We start from the raw sequence: 23,013 nt of genomic DNA on the forward strand, positions 1-23,013 counted from the left end.
TAATGGAGCTACTGTAAAAATTTTATCTAGGCTGAAATTTGACATAAAGCTCTTCTATGCAGAATCAAATGTTTCTCTTGCACTGAATGCTGAATTCATCAAGTCCAGCACAGCTAGGAAATCAAAGACCCAGTCCTATAGCCAGTGTGTAAATGAACAGGGCAACTCTTGCTAGGACCACTGACACAAATAAATGATATACAATGAGGGCCTTGGTTTCTAGTTAGCTGAGTGATATAACCTGAAATTCATTGCTCTTTTGGGAGGGAGGGGGGAAGAAGCTTTTGGAATGAATTGCCATACTGCTAAAAACTGGAATTTGGCTGGAGTTGCTTTTTATAGCCATCTGTTAAAGAAAAGTAAGAACATGACTTTATCTGTCTTTGCTGGTTACAGCTGGGGAGATAGGTATGTGACAAATTCAGGAGAGTATCAGCAAGTAGCTAAAGAAATTATCTGTTAGGATGACTAAGTCTTTTGTTTACTTGGGTTTTGGTTTTGTGTTTTGTTTTGTTTTGCAAAGAAAACGTAGGCTATTGTTGAGAGTTTGAGTTTTCCTTCTTCTCTGGGGAATCATAAAAAAGAATAAATAGATTTTGCAGGTGCTTAATCCTGATGTTGGATTAGTGGCCTTTCCTGCATGTTTAAAAAACAAATGTGTAAAATGGCATGGGTTTCATGGATGGAGATTATCTGCTGCACAGATTTGTTTCTGGGTATCCTACTTACGGCACAGATTATAGCTGCTCCTATGTTGTTTTCGTTTCAAACTTCTGGGGACAGAAGCTTAGAGGATGTGCTGAAGAGACATTTGCTGTGTCTCCATTGTTAAGTGTTTGAGGCAGGGGTCAAAGCAAATGGTGGGAAGAGGAAGGTGAAACATTTCGGATTGCCTGCCTTTGCCTTGGGTGTTTGGTGTGATCCTGGGCACAGTAACGTCACCTTGGTACCTCTAGGTTCCTCATTACAAATATAAATATTTAACTTTGGTATTTGTGATGGAACCACAAATTATCTTCTAACTGCCTGACTGTGCAAATATAAATAATACTTAGACTTTAGGTGTCATGCTCAGTGCACCTTCTAAAGCCTAACCCTCACAAGTCACCATCAGTTAAGAAACTTGTCCCAAGTCACAGGAAATGTTAGAGCTCAGGCCTGAAGTCATGGCAGAACCCAAAGTTTGGGAGTGCCTTACTTCAAGTCCTGTTCTGAAACTGCTGGTACACACACACACGCACACACAGCCGCACAGATTCTCTCCACTCTTTCTCAGTCATTTGCCTGCTCCATCTGAAAACAGGTTAGGACAGGAATGAGTTGCTGTTGAAGTCAAAGAAGAAATTTAGGTCAGAAGTGCAAAATTAGTCACATCCCTTGGTTCGTGACCAGAATACAAACAGTTAACCAGTCAATATCTTCTAAGAAGGCTCCTTAGTGCCCACAGGTGAATAGGTTTTTGGATTACCTCTTATCTGAGGTGTGCAATGTGTAGGCAGCTCCTATTTTATTGATCTGTGTATGGGATACTACAAAAGAACGTGCTTCTGAAGTGTTCCAGAGCTTCTGTTACGATAAGCCAATTATAGATCCAGAATGGAGCTTGAATAATTTTCTGTCAGAGCCACTGAGAGCAGGATTTGCACTCCAACAAGGAACATGTGAGAGGAAGGATCCTTCCTGCTATTTCAAGAGTTGCCTTGGCCAGGGAAAATTAGGCAAAGGTGTGTCTGTGAGAAGCTGTGCTGATCCTGCTGACCCTGGTTTGTCTTTCCTGTGATAGCCCGGGCCCAGGTGGGAAGAACTGCCGGGGAGCCAGCGTGGAGCACACTGTGTGTGAGAACTTACCCTGCCCTAAAGGTGTGCCAAGCTTCAGGGACCAACAGTGCCAGGCCCATGACAGATACACCAACAAGAAGAAAAGCCTCCTGACAGCTGTCATTGTTGATGGTAAGTTTTTTCATCTTCCTCTAATTCCTCTAATTCCTGCAGTTCTTTCACTGCAGCTTCTCCACCCATCTTGATTTTATCTGCAAGACTCCCATTTGTTGGTGAGAAGGCTACAGTTTGTTCCCCTTAGCTACAGCTGAAAGACTACTTACAATTAATTGTTCTTAGTGCTGCCTGCTGTTCTTTTAGCCTTCTTAACACAAGATACAGAGCTGTCAGTTCTTTACTGATCTTTTTGTAATGCTGGGCAAGAAGTACCTTAACTTGATTCCCAGTCTGTACAGGCAGGTATTTGGGAATGGGAATTGAAACATTCGAAAGTTCAATTTGGAACTGAAAAAAAGAAGGATTCCCTGGGACATTTTTGATGTGTGTCAATTCTGGCCATTTCGGCATGATTGCCTGTCCTACTTACATTCCTTTAATGCTCCCTTTGCTGGATCTTGCTGTTCATCTACTGTTGAACCAGATGTTGGGGGGATATGAAGAAGGATCGTAATAATGTCCTTTCTGCAGGAACAAACATCTTTTCACTGCACTCTGCTGGAAAACAGACAAAGCTAGTTTCATTTGGTCATCTTAAAGACATGCTTGAACAGAGGAGGGTGGTGTTGGAACTGATACCAGAAGACCAGACATTGGATAAGCCCTTTCCTGTGCTAGCACTGACAAATTAGGTCTGACGCCAGGACAAGCGTACAGACAGCATTTCAGTTCCCATAACAGACTCTCCAAGAGCACAGTTCCTTCAGATGCCCCAGGAGACAGACTGGTTTTGCTTGTTGTTCCCCTCTGCCCCCCTCCCCAAATAGTTTTGCTGGGTGAATGCACAATGCGGAGCTACTTCCCTGACTAATTTCAGTCACAGTAAACTCTCCCAGTTTTTTCCGGGGGTGAGCTGTTTCACTCCTTTCTCCATTTCCAGTCAGGACCTATGGGTTCCTGACGGTCCTGTAAATAGGAGAGAAAATTAAAAAAACCAGATGATTAAGTGTTCTTCTCTGATCAGTGCTGCCAGAATTAGTAGCGTATTGCAGTGGGAACTTCATTCAGCCACAGAAAGGGAATATGCCATTTTTTGGCCACCTGAAGACTGAACAAGCTGTTACTAAAAGATAATGGCCAATATTGTTCCTGCTATCTAGCAAAACCTCACTCGTCTAAGCCATGTTGCCCCAGTTTCCATGAATGCAAATTAGAAACCTCTCCTGCCCTGTTGCAGATCTGACAGCTGCAGAAAGAGAGGCTGTCCAGAGGCGGTCAGGCTAGCGGTTTCCTGCACAAGCGGCTCTTTCAACAGCTTTCACAGTTCCTCTGTTCGCTCTACAAGTGAAATCAAAATCCAGCCTCTGTTAATTTGCTTTGCATCAGACACAAAGCAGGGAGTTTGAACATCCACAGGATATGCCTGTAGTTCCTCTATCAGGCAGGACAGATGGACAGAAGGCAGCTCAGCTTCACATCTCGGTGTCCCTGTTTATTGAAACATGTTAGAGCACCCATGCAGTTCTCCACTACCTTTTTTCAGCATATTGAGGTACCACACTCGGAAGCGTTTAAATAGACACAGATCCAAACCAACCTTGAGCTAATCTCAACTGTGCTTGAACTCTACTTATATATGTTAGTGAGGTGGGAGATGATTGCAGGTTTTTGGTTGCATTGGAAACTTAGAAAAGGCCTATGCCATTTAGCTTAATGTATTGGCAAGCCTCCTCTCTTAAGTCTGATGAGTGGAGGTACTTGACTATGCAGAGCAAAACATGTTTCCATTTGAATGTCTATAGGTTCTTCCTTGGATGAAGTCAGTGAGTAGCAGAGTGAGCTCGAAAGGAAAAACATTATATTGCCTAAATATCTGTTACTTAAACATATGGCAAATGCGGTCAGCAAACCCTGACATCTACTGTGTGCTGTCAGTTAATAATATAAATCTTTGAAAAAGCTTTTTTACTTAAGTCCGTCTCTAACTAAACATAATAGTAGCTTTTCCAAAGTAAGGTCTAAATATATAACAATTGCCATTAGCATGGATGAAAAATGGAACTTTCCTCTACCAATGTTTTTCAGATTAATTCGGGGGTTCTTTCTCTGGGTATTCTAGCAGCATAGTTTGCTGACAGAAATGTTTGTAGGACCACAAATATCAGTTTAAGGAAATAGTAGGTAATGTGTATGCAAGAATGCTTTAAATTTATGTATACAAGTGTTCTTACTGATAAACTGATGCAAGAAGTTAGTCCATCAAGAGTAGATATGGATAACTTGTTCTTCTTAAATCACTGGCTGTGGCCTGAATTTTGTCTGAGATGCTCGCTCAGTGACTTGTTCATTCGTATCAGGCTGCTGAATGTTCCCTGTAACAAGCATCTTCCGTTCACAAACACATACATAGAAGCATATCGACTAACGGTTTTTCTGTGTCTTAAAAGACCAACCTCATCAATGTCATCCTTTGAATATTGATATTTTGAAGTGGGGAAATGACAGGCCTACAGAGAGGCTCATGTTCCTTCATAGATGAGAATATCAGCAGATACCTTTCCAAATCCATGTATGTAGACACCTCATCACCCTTGCCTCAAACACTTGTTTGTGCTATTCCTAAAGGCAATTGCTTTTGTGTTTCTTTTTCCAGATAAGCCATGTGAGCTCTTCTGCTCTCCACTGGGGAAGGATTCCCCTGTGCTGGTGACAGACAGAGTCCTCGATGGTACTCCATGTGGGCCCTACGAGACCGACCTCTGTGTACATGGCAAGTGCCAGGTGGAGTAACTTTCTCTTGTATTATTTCTAGTGTTATGTATAGTCTGGGGCAGCTGTGTATATCTTAGAAGAATGGTCATACGTGTGGGTGGCTGGGAGGCTGTCTCTGAATTGAGAGGGCAACCCTGCTTTATAAGACCCATTGCAAGTGCTCCACAGCCCTGTCTCTTGGTCTAAGAATTGTGATAAATGCCCGAGGTATGAGATTATTACTGAACAGCTGGGAATGTTCAGTGATCACATTTGCTTGTGTGTAGTCATCAAATGGCTTGGGTGGGAAGGGACTTCTGTGAGAGGAGCAGATGGGAGTGGAAATCTGGCTTGCTTAACTGCTCCATTTTAGCTATTAGAGGAATCACTGAAAAAACGCTAATGCTGCAAACTTGATTACAAATTGTCACTAACCTGTTATAAGTGTTACATTGCCAGCATCATGATGCTTTTCAGGTCTACTTGGTTCCTGCCTAGAATGATAGAGGAAACTTTTCAATACCAGTTGCCACTTGGCTTCTGCAGCTGCATGAGCCAGCAGCTTCCCCTGTGTGATTTTTGTTGACTGTATTACTATATAATGCCAACGTGAGTTACTGTAAGGGCCCATCAAAACTGTTTGAAAGACCTGTTTCCCTTGCAATAAGAAAAAAGTTCCCTTCCTCCCACAAACTAGGTTTTAAAGCTCCACACAATAGAGAAAATGGATTCAAAGGAGCAGATCCTGCAGCCCAAAGCACAGCCCAAGGCAGTCTTCTTTTGCCTCTCATCTGCATTGTCCTGTTTTGGTCACATAAAGAGCAAACCAGAGAGAATGTAGGGTAGGCTTTCTTCTGCTGTACCGCAATGAGACAGTCAGTGTCCCCTTGGTTGTCCCTGGATGGACTGGCCAAACCCTGAACATGCTCGTTTCCTTCTGTCTCTCATCAGACAAGTCAAGGATGGAAATGAAGAGGACTCTGTTCAAGAGTCTTCTGATTTGGTTCCCTTTTCCTGGAGTGAAGGTGTGATGACCTAAAGCATTGCAATGATGATTATTTCTCTCTAGCCAAATTATATATGAAACTAAAATTAGGTGTGGGAGATCTTTGTAATACAACTCTTCATGGTTTGCTGGGCAGTGAGACAGTTGAAATGCAAGCACATTGAATGCTTAGAGTTGGCCACCTCTTAGAGCTGGTATTTCAGATTCCTTAAAAATTTAGTAGAGTTTTGTAGACCCATGCTAACTGGAGATTTAAGATTTGGACAAGGGAAAGGAGAGAAGAAAATGTTTATTTAAAGATCATAAATTACAGGAAGTCATTCAGAATGGGTGCTTCTAGCAATGTGTTGCAGTTGGATTCATGTCATTTGTCATAGACACTATGACAGGGCAGACACTTAGTGGTTTTTCTGTCTTGTAATCATGCAGCATGTGTTCAAAGTTTGCTGCACACACATTAGTGATGTGAAAGACAGTTGAGTTGGCTATTGCAACCTTGCCAGTGCTGGATTCTTCCTGGCAGTTCTTCCTCTAAGTTTATCCTCATCTAAGTTTGTATCCTACGCTAGGAGTTCCTCTTTTCAGTATTAACCAGCCTGTTGAATCCACCAGAACAGCTTTCTAGCAACACCATTTACTTCCACTAGCTTCACTGGAGATATGCTGGTTTTCCCCAGGGGCACAAGGCACACCAAATTTGGCGTTATTTCTGATTTCTGTGAGCAGTGATAAAGAACTACCAATTTTTATTGCTTTGAGTCTTCCAGGCAGGGAGATAGATGAACACAATACTCACCTGGGTATAAAAGAGACTTTGGGGGCATAATGCAGCTTTACTAGTAGCAATGCAACGAAGTAAGTGAAAAATCTTTGTCTGGATTGATTTTTGCACTGCTGCAGGAGACACTTCCTGCTGTTTCCTGCCAAATGCTGCTGAAGAGGCGGTTTTAATTCAGTCCTTCTAATTTGTTCAGATGAAGAATCTGAACAGCAAGTTGCTGGGGAGCCAGCACAAGTTTGATTCTTGATATGCTCTTTAATGCGAAGTGACTTGCATAAAGCTAGGTTCATGGTACATCCCAAGTTACTTAGTTTTTCACTGTTTTTAGCTGTATCTGAAAAACCTAAAAAATCCATTAATAACCTTTTATAGTAAGGCCAGCTGTGCACCTCCAGCTGCGTGCCATTGACCCATTGACCATTACACCGGGCTGGCCAACTTTACTGCTCCAAACATTCGGATCAACCACAAATGGTAAATCAGACATTATGGCAATGTACGTTTTCTTCTTCCAGTGAGCAGCAGTAGCCAGCTCCGCTCCAAATGAAAACCTTTATGAGCACAGAGCTTTGGAGGTACATCATGAAAAGCAAATTGCACTCAAAGTCAGGGACAACTGCCCTTAACTGTGCAGAGAGGTCATGAGAGCCGCAGAACATTGAGTCTGTTTGCATCTGGCTGAGAGAAAATGCAAAATGATCAATTCAAGCCGAGCAGATTTGAAAGCCTCTAGTAATACTCTTCTGCCTTATATGCGGTTTAGTGCCGAGAATTGCCATATGTGACTCTGTACCCCATTTGCTGCAGATACTTGCCTAACTAGCTGCCTATTAAACCAATTTAATTGTCGTATTTATTTAATTACTCTTCTCCTTAATTTTTTACCCAGTGTAGACAAAGCCTGGCAACATGCATTGCAGGGGGCCTGGAGAAGAGAATAAGTGCTGAAATCAGAGGGTGATATTACTGTTATTTATTTTCTTGTGTAATCCTTCTAGTTAAAGACTCTCAAAGGCAGGAATGACACGTTGCCAGTGTAAGAGACAAATTAACAGTAAGCATTGCCCGTGAACATCTAGTCTAGGAAATGTAATTGCTCTTTTCCCTTCAGCAGTAGATGTTCCTAAATGAAACTCATGCATTGTTGTTGCATGATGAATGAATGTAGATGAATATGGCGAAGAAAAATCTGTTCTTGCAAGGAGAGGGCGGGTTTGAGAAGGGAAGCAGGAACAGATTCTTTGAAGCCTCGAAACACCCTAACTGCATTTGGGCACTAGGAGAGGAGTGTTTTCCTTCAATTGTACTTTGTGAACTTATTTTAGTTTCATTTTAAAGCCATGAGCTGAGCTCCAATCTAAACAGTGTGAATGAAGCCTTTTAGTGTCAGCCTCGCTATCCCTGAAGCAAAATCATCATAAGCAGCAGCATCCCTGTATTTATCACTTACATCTGAAGGCAGCTGGAGTGAGTGAACTTGGTTAATACTTCGGTTATGCATAGAAGCACCAGAGAGAAAAGTCAACCTTAAATTTAGTATAGGGGTTCCTAAGTCACCTAGACTTTTATAATCTTACGCCTTGTCTTTGAGACAAATCATAACATCTTTATTCAGTTTTGTCCAGTCCTTGGTTATTAGAGTTGGTTTTGAGGCTGAACATTTCATTCTTGATAGTGATAGAAGTTTGCCAGAATGAGGACAAAATAAAAGCTATGTAAGAGCTTCAGGAGTTGGTCTGAAAAATTGAAGGGAGTGTTGTAAAGTTATGCCTTTAGAAGAAACAATGTAGAGTAATGACAAATACACTTATCTTTAACATCTTCTGAGCAAACTAGATGACTTGTTCAATGTGTATATAGGTCTTTGACCTTTTCTTCTTAAAATGCACATAGTCTTCTAGCAAAGAGAATTTCTTTTCTCCTGAGAATTTTCAAAGACAGAAAATCTGTAGCAGACTGGAGAACAAGAGCGGTACGATGCATCTGAGGAGGAGGAGGGTGGGTGCTCATCTAGGCTTTGCAGCCTCTCTCTCTTGCCTGCTTCCAGTTTGCTTTCTCTAACATGGACATTACAGTCATGGTGAAGATGGGGTAGAGCAGTGCAACCTGCAACTCAGATTGCTTTTATCTTCTCATATTTCTCTTCAAGTGACAAGTGGCTTTGAGAGAGAGGGTTTTGTTCTTGCTCAAGACTGTTCTATGTATGTTTCATGAGTCAACATTCATGGAAGCAGTCCGTGTACTAACCTCTTACATTTCTTCACTCTATTTGTGCTGCTGATGTTAATAGAAAACTGCTGGCAGAAGTAGAGCTAAAAAAGGTGTCAGATGTCACACAGCAGTGGTGTGGGGAGAAGACAAGCTGCTCAGCTGACGGTTATGACGCACATGACTTTGTACTGGCTTTTCTCAAAGGAGGATTAGTCTGAGACTCATGATAGCACGAAAACTTTCCAGTGGGGACTACAGATTGTACTTCAGGGTGTAATCTACAGTCTCTTTGAAAAGAGAGACCTCCTGTATAGCGGAACCAGGCTAGAGATCAAGGGCAATCTTTGCTGTGATTTAACAGTTGAAGAAGATGTTTTAGCTCTATCTACAGTTTTCTCATGAATGTTTTGTCATGTCACATCTACTTTTCATTTGCTGGTGAATCCACAGTATGTTCAATGATGACAAGCCGTACATTAGGCTGTCCTGGCACAACAAAAATATTCTAGAATTACTTTCTTCCAAAAGCAATTGTCATACAGTATGACAGGGGAGCACAAATTTGAAAATGGATACATTTTCAAAAATGTTTTTTGCAAATTGGGTAGGCAGAGTGTCAGGAGAGAGCCACAGGTGACAGAGGATAAATTGCAGTTGTCTACTGGACCTGTTGCTGGTAAACAGTTTTCTACGTACTCAGTGCCCACTTTTTGCATTTGATTGATGCATGAAGTTCTGGCTTTGCCTCTTCACTTGAGTGTTTTCCATGTATTATGCACACTCCTGCATTACAAACTGTCGTACAAGATGTTCCAGACTGGATAGCTTGTCTCTATACAGTGTGGCTTAGCACTGTACTTTGATAAATTATTTAGTGTATGTGCACAAAATCCAGAAGGATTGTTTGAACTACAGAAACCTGTTGTATAATTGCCTTTTTTTTTCAATTTTTGGGTCTGTAGCAGTGTAATCTGAGGTCTAAAAAGATTATCGGGGCTTTTGGTGAGTATTGCATAGCGACAAAAACGAAGAGTTTAATGATATCTTACTACTTTTTTAGTGTACTTTACAGTGAGATAAGAAAAAAAAATATCATGCAGTTTCCCCCTATTTTTCTTCTGCGTTAACCCACAGAAAGCATATAATAGACAATTCTTTGTCTTATCTACCTTGGAGGCTTTAGATTTTGCTTGTGGCTTGAGCAGCTGAGAATTGACTGGAAGGGAGGCTACAGATATATCGTATACTGATAAATATATAGTATTTTCAAATCCAGAACTGACATCATAGATGCCTATTTTAAAGCATAGGCACTTGATATAAAGTCCTCTGGTATCTACAGCCTGTTGGCATTTGTACAAACCGGGGCAGAGGCAGGGTGGAATCAGGTCAGAGGTGTCAATTCAGATGAACCTGGTTTGGAAGGATCAGAAAGGGGTAGCTACAGAAAGTGACCAAAAAACAAAAGCAGAGGAGTTCCTGGGATGGGAAAAGGCTTTGTGTTATTTGCATGTTCGCTCCTATAGCCTGCTCTGCTGCCAGAACACAGGGGTTTTGACACACAACTTTCAAGCTCTATGTGTGAAAAAGTGGTTATCAAGAATGATTGTATCTAGCATCTCCATGAACTGCTAAGGGATCTAAACACAAAGTCAATAGGCAAGTGTAATTGCATATCTAATGCAGATAGGATAATGCGAATTTAAAATACGGAGTGCATATCTCCTGTTCCAGCAGAGCTGCTCTGATTTAGATAAAATGTGAAGGCTCGGGAAATGGCAGGAGGATATTTACTGAACTGACTTCTACATGGACTCTAATCTACCACACAAAATTTGTTGTGGAACAGAAGCAGAAGTAACTTGCTTGATCTAGGCTCACCCTCCTGTACAAATCCTGACAGACACCCATAATCCTCCACAAGGGCAGTCATGTTTAAAACAAAGAAATAAGAATTCTTTTACCCTTGGATCTGAATGTCAGTTGCTCACATATGTACATTCCTGTTTCATGTGGTCCATCCCTGGAGGTATCAATGGACACTGGATATTATGGACAAAAAATTGGCAGTGTAGATGAATCTGTCATAACCAGCATGCTCTGTACATGATTAATTTGTAAAATGGCACATGTTGCATCAATATTTATATTCGATCCATTGAGATAGCTGGTTAGTTCTGCATATGGGAAGCATTACAGTTTTGTGATCCTACAATGTCATTTCTTACACAGGGTGGGTGTATATAACAAAAATAATTGTGTTTATGTAGCAAAACATACTCACACAGGCTGTATCAATTGAGCTCTTGCACAGCCATTGAAAATACAAAAAACAATATCCAAGCAATACGGAAAATAGTTCACACGGAAGAATCCAAATTATGTGTATTCAGAAGAGAGGAGGAGTTTTCCTATGCTGGAGCCAGCAATGACTGAAACTGGAAATACCACCCAACAAGCAGTATTTTCAGATGTTTAATTATAAAAATGAGAGGAAGGGGGAGAGAGAGAAGGAAGAGTGGACTGAGATATCAGCTCAGAGAGAATGAATTTCAGGCCTTTGGCCCAGCAAATGTGCAGTTGCCTGCCAATTTAAAGGTCAATGGATAGTTCCAAAACATGGTGTCAGAGCAGGAGACTGCCTGGGTTGAAGATCATTAAGAAACCTGTGGATATAGTTGTGACTGTCCATGCTGAGAACTTGAAGCCCCAAAAGACTATCTTTAAGTTTCTTGCCAGCTCTCCCATGTTTTAATATGGGCAAGGGAATGGCTTTGGTTGAAATCCACTTCCCCTTTGTCTGATTGATGCTGTTAATAGCAGAACTGCAGCACTGCAGGCTTTCAACAGCTAGTGCAGGCAGGAGGTGGAACTCCTGGGTGGTGTCAACATCAGTCCCTTTGCCAAAGTTATGGATATCACTGTCCAAGTCCATGCTGGATGGTGCAGGGAAGTTCCAAGAGTCCATGAACAGGATTGACAGTGGCGAATGCTCCCACAGACTACTGAACAGATGGTGGTTACACCAGGCTGGCTTTTTACTTCTTATTCTTTCTTCTGAACACAGACGAGTTCCAGGTGCCCTGCTCGCTCCTTAATGGATCATCTTGGTAATAATACAAAAGTGCTTTCCTTCTCACCCGTCCATTCAAAGTACCCAGCTATTGCTGGACGGACTGGTCCATGGATGCAATCTGCTCACCTGCGGGGTAACTCTTGCGCCAGAAAACATACAGGGTGTTATTTACAAGGTCTGTCTTCCTTCAGAATGTAAAACTTCCCCTTTCTGCTTCTTAATTTAAACAATCATCTTACTTTGGTTGGTATGCTGGACTGTACAGGAAGCAGCGTGAAACAAGTTAGAGATGGTAAAGATCAGATGACTCCGTTGAACTGTTTGTGTTTTAAGGGATTGTTTCTGCACTGTGAAACCTTGACTTTTGAGCAGTGAAACTTGGGATTTTCCTTTTGCATGCAGTTAATTAAGCCGTCACTTTTTTTGAAAGCTTTCTGCAGGTTGAGGACAGCTCTATTTTAATGATTGACAGATGTAATACATAGAGCATACACCATAATGTCAGTGAGAAGCTGATGATGTACAGACTCAATAGATCTTCCCTCTGGTCTGGTGGGGCTCAGGCATAAGCCTCTGGTCCCCAGTGCTGAAGTCTGAGGGACTTTCTCACCTACAGTAAGCTGGACGTATCTCTTAATTAAGTCCAAGGACTGCTGGCAGATGCTTTCCTCCCAGGAAGGGTGATGCTCACTGTGTTTTGCTTCCTCACCCTTCCAGCCCTGTCTCTTCCCCTTTGGTTTTAAGAGTGGCAGCATTTTCAGTGTGGGGAGTTTTCAAATGATCTGAGTGACCAAGGTGCTCACTGTAATGTGTTTCTAAATGACTTTGCAGCTTTTGGAATCCATTGTCAAATCTTAACAAAAGCTGTTTCATTATATACTGTTATTAAATACACTTTTACTTTGGAAATGATTGGAAGGCTTGGGGAGGGGTAAATGGGCTGTAATGTTTATGTAGACAAGAGTAAAGTGCTTCCAAGGTATTTTTCCCCCATAAAGTAGCAAGAACGCACCAATTTTCATCTTGGAGCCAAGAATGAAAACTGTTTTATTCTCTTAAAGATTTTCCTTTGTAAGAAGCCATTTCCTGGCCCAAATCTGATGGGAGCTTTAATCCCCATGCCCCAAACTGAAGGGGAAGTCTGCCCTGTGGATGGGAAGGATGGTGCCATTGAAGGGAAGGCTGCAAGGGCCATTCCCAGTTCCTCCACTCACAGGGAATTAGGGTGAAGATGAAAGATAAAAAACAGCAAAGGTTTTGGGAGGTATATTTGTGGATTCTGCGGGTGCTCTTTCCATGCCTTCAGAGGGGGTCTCTCAAGTCAAAGTGTGTCAGTAACTTAGTAAACGTGGGAGGCAATGGCTTGCCTTGAAGCCCAGTGTCAGAAGTGGCTTGCACTGGTTTACATTATCTGGGAAACTACAGCGTAAATGCAAAGCATGTGATTGCTAACTCCTCATTCTTTGCCTGCCTCTGTTATAGTCCTACAGACTCCTCATATAGCACTGGGAATAAGTGTTGTTCAACACTCATTATATTCCCTTTATTCATTTGTGTGCTCACATAGTGCTAATAACAATACAGCACAATAAAAGATAGCACTAGAGTCTTAAATTAAATGCAGCCTTTCCAGTATCTCAGCAGGGTGGCAGGCAGGCATATATTTCCAGCTGCCTTTCGACAACCCCATTAATAAATCATATTTATTTTCATGGAAGGAGAACTGCTGGGACATCCTTCTGTTTTGGGGGCAGAATCACATTCAATATCCCCGAATTATTTGTTGGACATGAGTGTGAAGTTTAAACGTGAGAATCGCAACTGCCAGAAACTCCATGGTCTTCTCCCTACCTTCCTTTAACTCCCATTTATACGTTTTTTTTCCCTGTAGTTCTTGTCCACCAGCTTACATGCTGTTCTAGTTAACGAGCAACATTTCCCTTGTATGTGTTTAGGATGATCATCCTTTCTCAGCATGTGTCTGTCTCTAATGATTTACCCAGACAAACACTGCATCAGAACACGTCTGAACACTGGCAGTCTTTGATCCCTGTAATACATCTGGACTTAGGCAGTGGCCAATGTCTTCTGAAAAAAAGGCTAACGTTTGAGTTCAGGTCCAAATTACATTGCTTACACGCAGACAGTCTCAGATAAACAGCCCAAGTTCTCTTAATATTTCTCTGCTTACCCTATTTTTCAAAATGTTTGTTGTTTTGATTGTTCCCTAAGATATCTCTCCAACTTTCCTCTGGCTTTATTATAAGAAGGCAATGAAGGGAGAGACACAACAGACTTATTCAAATAAGTATTATTAGTGACAGTCCTGCTAACTCATTTGCCAAGAAACTGTTTATCTACGCAGAATAAATCTTTAACTTATTTTTAATAGTAGAATCTCTGCTGATAACTTGCATAATGACAACTCTTATTTCAGTAGAAATTTATGTTTTAAGAGTGAATTGCTGATTATTTTGAGGGTCTTACATGGACAGAAAACAATTTACATAGATTAGTGACAATAAGTCTTATCAAGATCCACAAATGTGGAATGTTCACCATTAGAACCTGTAAACGGTTTATGAATAAGGAAGATTACCGTGGCAATCTCTATAGCTCTGTATAGGGAGAATACTGTGTCTGTTCTAGTAATACCTGTCTGTGGAAGCAAAGCTGCAGATTTTTATTGGGAAAAAGTTTAGGTAGATATAGAAAATTATGAAAAAAACATTTAAAACGAAGCTTTAGGTGAAGTTGTTAGCTTTTTTTTTTTTTTTACAATTGAACATCTAAGCTTAATACAGTGCAAGCATATGGAAAATTTCATAGTTGTATAAGCAGTTTTATGGTACGGATTGGCCACTTACGAACCTGACCTGCTTCCATTGAACTACTTTTGCACTGCAGGTATCTTGAAGCATCTGATTAATAAGGTGTTTTTTCAGGTATTGCAAAAGTGTAATCAGAACTGAATGTTACACTCCCTGTTAAGATCCCGATCCAAAGCACACCTCATTCAGTGAGCAGCACACTGGAACTTGTAACAGCACTCTGAATTTTTGTGTGCTGAAGGGCTATGACCAGGATTTTGGTTACTTGGGTTAATTTTCATTTAAGGAAATCACATTTTTCTCTTCTCTAAACTAAGTATCACATTAGCAGTCCATTTCTCCGGGATGTCTTTGAGCTCCTCAGATGGGAGTTGCTGTACAAACATGAAACATTGTTTTAATTTGTTGTGTTTGAAGGAAGTTAGAGTGAGTTAGTATGAAATCTATGATGACATCTGGAATGACTAGTGTTTGTGAAATTCTCTTCAGTTAAATCTTCTGAATCAAAGTTCAAACTCTTAGTGTTAGAGAAGGGGGTTCCTGAATAACCAACTCAACACTGTTCCAAATGAGTGCTCCCCTGATTCACAGTGTTCTCTTCCCATTCAGGTTTTCAGTCAGATGTCTATCTTAGTCTTGACCTCAATGTTTAGAGATACTTTAACCTTGCAAACAAAATAATGGGGACCTCTGGTTGTTGTCATTAGAAAATTGGCTGCGATGGAATCATTGGCTCAGCTGCCAAAGAGGATCGTTGTGGAATCTGCAGTGGTGATGGCAAAACCTGTAAAGTGGTGAAAGGCGACTTCAACCACACCAAGGGGATGGGTGAGTAACCCTCAGCAGCGTTTTAGTGAAGTGGAGGTTCTCTTAACTGCCTGAGGAGAGTCAAAGAGTGGTAGTAATAGCTCTTCTTCTTGGATAGCATTGGATTCATCTGCTCTAGTAAACACAAAAGAAACACAAAATAAAACCCAGCTCGATTCAAATGTGATATTCTGTGTACTCCTTATTCAGTTGCCCAGATACCAGCCATTGCCTGTGTCTGAAATTCAGAATGAAGTTGTGTTTCTCATTTTGAATGCTACTGGTGCTGCTGATTTTAAATAAGAGACAAAATCACGGTATCTTTTCCAGGAGGAGGGAAGTCTGGTTTCACCACCATCTTTGAGCTCTTTTAGAGCTCAGAATGATGCATGTTCCATGTTGCAGATGATTCATGTTATAATCAGGATATCTCAGCTAAATGAAAGAGCCCTCCTCTCTGAATATTTTTACCAATTCCCTGCCAGCAGTAGTATCCTGTATAGGATACAAGAGCTTCCAGTCAGAGTTAAGACTTTCCCCTCTCTTGTTAAACATTAATATATATACAGCTTGGAGTTTGAATTAGTCTTTGTTCCAGAGTTCCTGTATTGCGCTTCTGAGAAACCTGTTATCACACATCCTAATCAGGCGGGAGGGAGAGCCAGATTCAGGGCTTGCAAGCTGCTCCAAGAGGAAGGAATTGTCCAGAAAAAATTATTTCACATCCAGTGAATACAGAATTGCCATTTCTGTATGGAGAAATACATTCAACACTTGCTGTTCCAGGACTGAGTTCAGCAAAGCACATAAAGATTCGCTTTAAGGACACACTTCAATTCTGTTTAGTTACTAAAGCAGCACCAGTGCTTAGCAGCTTCCTTTAATCAAGGTCTCAGCACTGAAGTCTGAGGCTCTGATTTTGTTCATTGACCTCTTCCTCTGTGCCCTCCTCCTCCTTCTCTGTGGAGCCAGCTGTGATCTGTCACCTCCTCTGAGATGCAGGTAGGATTTCCCACCTGCACCACGTCTTTCTGTTGCACATTTGTGCTGTTGCATTGCTAGGCCAATCTGTTGAATGATTTCCTGCATTATTGGCTTTGACTCTTTTGTCCTAGTTATTTTCCACCTGCTTATGTCAAGGCATTTGCATTCGATGCAAATGGGGGGAAAAATTTCTTATTTCCATTGGAAAAACTATTCTCCAGTTCTGTAGCGGATTTTATAGCTGTTCATGAACTTCTTGATTGCTCCTAAAGAGTAACTGTCTTTTATCTTTTCCAATGAGATTACAAAACATCTTGTGCAGATAAATAAGAAATTTCTGGGTCACTGCCTGGAGATTGCACCCATTTCCAACTAGACAGACTGCTTGAGGGTGGTAACTTTATAAGCCTGTAGGAACGGAACAGTTTCAGCCTTAAGTGCTGGTCTGGCTGCCAGGACACTACAGGAGACTTTCACCTCCAGCACCCTGTAACCTAATAAGAAGAGATGGCTGACCTAATCATGGTCAGTGTTCAAGCATTTATTGATCCTTATTCTTTGCTGATCATCTCAGAAGTGCAAACCTGTCAAAATGTTGCTTTGTCAATGCAATGTTTCCACTTTCACCCATCTCACATCGTAATCTAGAAGATAATTATTTTTAAAATTATAATCTCATAAACATTTATTAGATGTTTTGATTTATAAATTTTAAAGGGATTTAAATTTTATGTGGCAATAGTTTTAAAAATAACATCCACGACATGCCAAACAATCTTCTTCTAGGTTGAAAATCATCTTTGCTTTTTATTTTTTTAAATTATGCTCTTTTAACGAGCATCCTGGCCTACTAAAATGGAAAGAATATTTACAGTCTTTTAATTGTTCACTGTTCGTGTTTTCCTGCTTTTGGATTTCTTTTTTGTTAGACATTGAAAACAGACTTCTTGTTTTCACTTATGATTCCCATTACCAATTCTGCAAACATTTTAGGCACTGTGAGTTACTCCCATCAATTTCTCTTCATATACTGCTATTTCACAGAATCAGGTCCGCAAGTTAACTTACTGAATCTCATGCAGTAGGCAAAGCTTCAGGGTTGGTTCTGAGGTATCACAAGTGAACACGATGTTACTCAAGAAAAAAAATGGCCTTTTTTCTTTAAGTTGACACTTAAGCAAAAATGTACAAAAATCAGACAAAAGTTGGGGCGAAGGAGAATATGCAATATGACTACAGTAACAGATTCAGGGTTTGGATGTGTAAATGATTGCAGAGGTCAGTGGCAAATCCCCACGAACTTGCTGTGATCCCAGGCCAGCACACTGAGTCAAGTATGCTGATTTATTATTTCAGAAGAGGATAGACTTCAAACATCAAGACATTGATTGTTTTGGAGTGGTATCTGTTCGGGGAATTGCAGCTGCAACCTTTGGGCCAGATCATCAGCTGCTCTGCACCTGGGACTCCATTGACTGCAGAACTGGTCCCTATATGTCCTGTGATTGCAAATTATGTTGTCAAGCCCTATTAACTGAACTAAATCCATGACAACTCCTTTCTGTTTCTCAGTCACCAATAGTCATTGTAAGAAGGTTTCCACATGTGTGATGGCAAAGGCTGTTCCCAAGTGTTTCTCGTGTAAGATACTTGAATGCTGCTTGAAGTGTCAGTGGGTGTTGGTGACATCCTTTGGTGTTGGTTCTTTGTCTCCTTTTGGTTGGATTAGATGGGGAGATTGGTATCAAAAGCCATGGATAAACTTCAAGTCCTTTTACTATTCAACTTGGTTTGTCAAAGATATCAAGTACAGATCCTTTCCTTTTAGAAAACCTATCTGCATGAAAGCAAGGCAAATTTTCATTAACCAAGTAAAAAAACCGGGCCTATTTCTTTTTTTTCCAACCTTAATGTCACAGATGAGATTCTGCCACCCTGGTGGGACATGATGGTGGAACATTCAAAGTGCCTTATAGGAGGTCCAGCAGTTCAGATCTTCCAGGGTGATTCAACTGGAAACGTATTCCATTTCTCTTTTGGGGAGGAGGTCAAAAGCCTTTATTTGTGATGCTAAACATCACACACACTTGTGTGCAGCTGGCTGTCTTCAGTAGGCAAACTGAATGCACTGTTTAGACTGAGGTTTACTTTTGACTGGCAGCATGCCCTGTACCTGTTTCTACAAAATAATTTTTCAAAAACAAACACAAAATTGTTCTGAAGTCCATCGCTGTCTCCCTGCCACTGTACAGGGGACCTAGAAATAAAGGACAGCTCTTTGGCTCATATCTGTTATGTAGCTGATTTATCACTGGCGACTTCTGCCCAGATGCCAAGCCTATGCCTGTAATGCTTAAAGACCTGCATTGAGAATGAGACCTGCATCTGTCTCTCTTGATTTTTCTCAGCCGTATCAAGATTTTTGTTTCTGCCCTTTGCTTGTGATCCGAAAAAAGGACCACAGATATTTGGATTTTTTTAATGGCAGAATGTAGTAAGGTGAGATATGCCAGTTGTTGTAACTATAATTTTGGGAAATGAAGAGTGTATCTTTGCTAGCAATTTTTCTTTTTAAGATGGTGAAAAAGCAGGCTTTTCATTGTGTAAGCTACTGGTCCAGCACATATTTAAAAGAAAGAAAGGATATTTGAACAGTAGTGCTGTAGTACTGGCTAGGAGCATCTTTAGCCGACACAAGAAACTCTTTTTTTGTCAATAAGGTGTACATCCAAACAAGGAGGAAATAGAGCTCTAGGGCTAACTCTGGGATATCTTATAAGGGTTTAAGCAGAACACGCAAGTTAGAAATCCCGGCAACCAACTTCGCAGCACTAGTGGGAGGCTTTGAATTCTATCCATGGCTCTCCAGTGGAATGATTTTCTTCCAAATGAGCTATCCCATGGCTGGAAGTGGATGGGTGCTGATGGAGGAATTACTCTCAAGGTAATAGCAAGTGAGAATCATCACAACTATTCAGAAAATGGACACATAGTTACCACTGGACATAGTTCCACTCTACTGCAACAACTAGCACTGAGCAAAAGGTGCAAGGTGAGAATGGTCATGGAAACTGAGATGCCCAGCTGGTACTTATCCCTAAAATATTACGGAAGCGGTGCTGGCCATGACAAGCAGGTAGGCAGGGCAGTCTGATTTCCTTGGCTTCTACCCTGAGATCTTTGTTCAAAGCACTTTTGGGAAGTTTGATAATGGGATGAGCACTGTTGAGTTTCTCACACCTAATTTTCATGTGTGTACAGGGATAAGATATGAAGGTACAGTGCCCCGAGATCAGTACTTTCAGCCATGGGATAATTTTTCCTTTAGCTCAGAATCCATCTTTCATTGCAATGTCAACCAGGAGAACTGTTTTGTACTAGATCAGTGACATTCTGAAGTTCACGCTAAACTTTCTGTTCTTTCTGGGAATAATAACAATGGCTAACAATGGATTTTCCTGTGTGAGCTGCTTTCCTCTTGCAAATCTCTCCAGCATTTAAATGAAGATACAGTAGCCACTGTTCACATATTAATCTCCTTGATGACAAAGCCACCTCTTTGTTCTGGTGTCTCTCCTAATACGAGTTACACCATATAATTTGTATCTAGGATTTGCTTCAATCACGGTCTTACATTCCTGAGACGCTGATGTAATGCAGATTATCCAGAAAGATTGGTGCGTGCCAAAATAACTGTTCCCAAGGTGGAGTATACTACATACAGCACTATAAATTATCAAATAATGAAGTTCTCCTGTTGTACTTTCAAAGCTTCATCTTAACAGGCTGATTTATGGCTGAAATTACTAGAAATACTGCCTGATAGTTGCCAAATCTCATCAGTCTTTAACCAGTTCTTCATTTAAAGCAGAACTTTAAGCCCAACCTTGCAGACCCCTGCATTGCAGACAATTATCCTCAGACGTAACAGATCTTTGAGAGTCCTTGACACAGGGCCAAATCTGAGACTTTTTTTGGTCTTACTAGCTGACACTTGATAATCTTTCTGGCAATCTGCAGTTACAGTTTGCTTAATAAAATGTGCCTGGAAAACAATGGAGGTGTTTTCTGGTGCAGTTATCTCAAAGATCAGGAATATTCTGTGACCAGAAGCCTCACATTAGCTCTAAGGACCAGACTGGAGCGGTGGTAGTGATTGGAGTTTGTACCTGTGGCAAATTTGCATGGATGATATATAGTCTATTTGCAATAGGATTTGACCACTAACTCACACAATATTGCTGGAAATAATAAAAGTCAAAACGCGCCCAGTGGGACATGCCCAAGAATTCTGCTTCATCTCTGAAAGGACGGGTCAGATCCGTACAACTGCAAAGTGGTTCGCAGTTCACTAACAGAAGAGTTAGCGGTCGGGTTTGTGCCACATGATTTCAGTGAGTTAGCACGGTATGTTTCTTCTTATTCAGGAGCTGTGAATACAACCCCTCAAAGCCATCAATCAGGATTAGAAATTACATGAGGAGAAAAATCTGGTATAAGACCAAACTAAACAGTCTCCAGAACTAATATGCTATTAATAGCTTACACTCCACTATTTACTATTGTAAAAAGTAACATAAAAGTCAACTTTTCCACGTGGTGTTTCTCTCATGGCACAGTGATGAAATGAGAGCGTATTTATGGCACTAGCTGAACCTCAAGCGCAGCTCCACAGCTTGCTCACCTCTAAAGCAGTGTGACACACTCCTGGCTGCCGCTAGGTCAGGGGACGGATCCAAAGTTCACTGAAGTTAGCGACTGGCTTTCCACTAAATTCAGTGTAACTTTGTATCCAACCCCTGCATGATTTACCTCCGGGCATTTGTATCTGGCATGTGATTTAAAAAATAAATAAGTAAATAGTCCCCCAGTAGGGACATTAAATTACCTGAAACTTGGGCATGTTCCAAACTGGCTTCCTAACAGGGGTGTTCAGGTGTGTCATAGGGCCTATTTCCCCATGACGGACTGTCATTAATCACACCTTTGCTGTGTGCTCATGTCTGGTGGTAATGATCAGTTGGGTTTATATGCAGATGCATGGGGTGCAGTGAGGATGTTTGATTTCTGAAACACTCTGTTTTGACTGTAATTTGGTATCTCAGCTGATGAAAAACCAACTCTGGCAATGTCTAGAATAAAATCCAACATCTGTTTGCTTTGATTTCATAACCGATTTCAGTATTGCCTTCAAAAAAATGACCCTGGAAGTAATGATTTTTCCCAGTGAAACCCACTCTGTAATAGCAGATGGGAGAGCCGCTGCTCTGGCTTCTGTACACAGACATGGTTTGCAGCTCTGCTGTCCCTCTTTCTTTTTTCCTGCAAGGGGTGACTGACTCTTTCTGAGATGTCCTGAGTAAGGGAGACATAAGTAAGGAGGAACAAGTGCAAAAAGAACTGAGCTGAAGGGTCAAATGGAAAGTGTCATTCAGATACAGTGATCAGAGAAAGAGGGAACGTATCTCCCCTAAATCAGCTATCCACCCAGTGCACCTCATGAAACCCAAGAGCTCAAGCCTTATTCATAGCACAACAAAGGAACTGAGCATTCTGCTGGTTCAGACAGGTAGAAATGAATCCACAGTCTGAGACTCAAAATCCCCGTCTGTCTCCCCCCATGCCATAGTGGTAAGAGAGTCACTTAGTCCTGAGATGCATGAGGCTGTCAGCATCCTCCTTTGAGGCCCCCCCATCACCATGGGGGAAGCATGGCCATTCAGCTGCAATTGTCCCTAAAATAGCTCCCCAAACATTGCTGAATGCTAGAGGAGTCACTGTTCCTTATGCCAACACTTCTCCAACGCATTGCTCTAGACTGCCCACAATTTCCATAAAGGCAGGGTTGACACAGAACAGTTTCACACAGCCCTTTAAACCAAAAAAGGGGATGAGGGAACATACAGGATAAGCTACTTAACATCTGAAAGAAAGGGGAGAGCAATAACCCAAAGGAGGTGCCAAGTTATACACTGCAAAGTAAACTGGGTGGCCAATTAGAAGGAATCAAGTCATGGTTGTGATGAGATTAGTGTCATTTACACGGGCCTGATTCAGAGTCCAATGAAGCCAGTGGAAAAACTCTGCCTGGCCCCTGGACCTTTGAAATGGGCCTTCATCTTCCTCAGCTTTATAGTTTAAAGGCACCACTTCCACCCCATGGAACAAGACTGTAACTCCACATGGTTCCATGGTGGGGGAAGATAGGCTACATTTCCTCGTAGCTCCTAATTATTCTTACTGTTATTCTGTTAGTCAAAAGTGGTATAATTGGCATATTGCTGCTTGTTGAAGGAAGCATGAAAAGACCAAGAGAGTTCCAGAAAGATAAAAACCAAGAAAATTCTTAAAAAATATGATGGGGCACTGTAAAAACTTCCCTACCACGTCAGATGCTCAGATAGTCTACTTTGGCATGTGCATCTGCTGGCAGTGTTTAGAGGTGAGTGGTGGTCAGTCCTTGAGAAACTTTTGAGCTCTGTTGTTGCATTAAATCTGAGCTGTGGAATTCTGTTTAGCAGCCGGATGCAAGGAGACTGTTGCCATTATATCCTCCAGAATTTTTGTATAAAGCTGAAGTGTAAGTGAAAACAATTTCCTGCCGCCCCCACCCCTCCAAGTGATCCCACTA

At 41.3% G+C, this 23,013-nt stretch overlaps 1 protein-coding gene across 1 annotated transcript in view; it reads left to right on the forward strand.

The window, feature by feature from the left end:
• The window catches only part of ADAMTS17 (ADAM metallopeptidase with thrombospondin type 1 motif, 17), a 181,495-nt gene that overhangs the window by 106,406 nt on the left and 52,076 nt on the right, over window positions 1-23,013 (forward strand). Inside the window, exons 11-14 of the mRNA XM_009695531.1 lie at window positions 1,784-1,950; window positions 4,589-4,716; window positions 15,299-15,419; window positions 17,955-18,023. Coding sequence (XP_009693833.1) covers window positions 1,784-1,950; window positions 4,589-4,716; window positions 15,299-15,419; window positions 17,955-18,023 — 485 coding nt within the window. The remainder of the gene's footprint in view (window positions 1-1,783; window positions 1,951-4,588; window positions 4,717-15,298; window positions 15,420-17,954; window positions 18,024-23,013) is intronic.

This window comes from Cariama cristata, unplaced genomic scaffold (assembly GCF_000690535.1).
Source record: "Cariama cristata isolate BGI_N322 unplaced genomic scaffold, ASM69053v1 scaffold3292, whole genome shotgun sequence".
NCBI classification, from domain to species: Eukaryota; Metazoa; Chordata; class Aves; order Cariamiformes; family Cariamidae; genus Cariama; species Cariama cristata.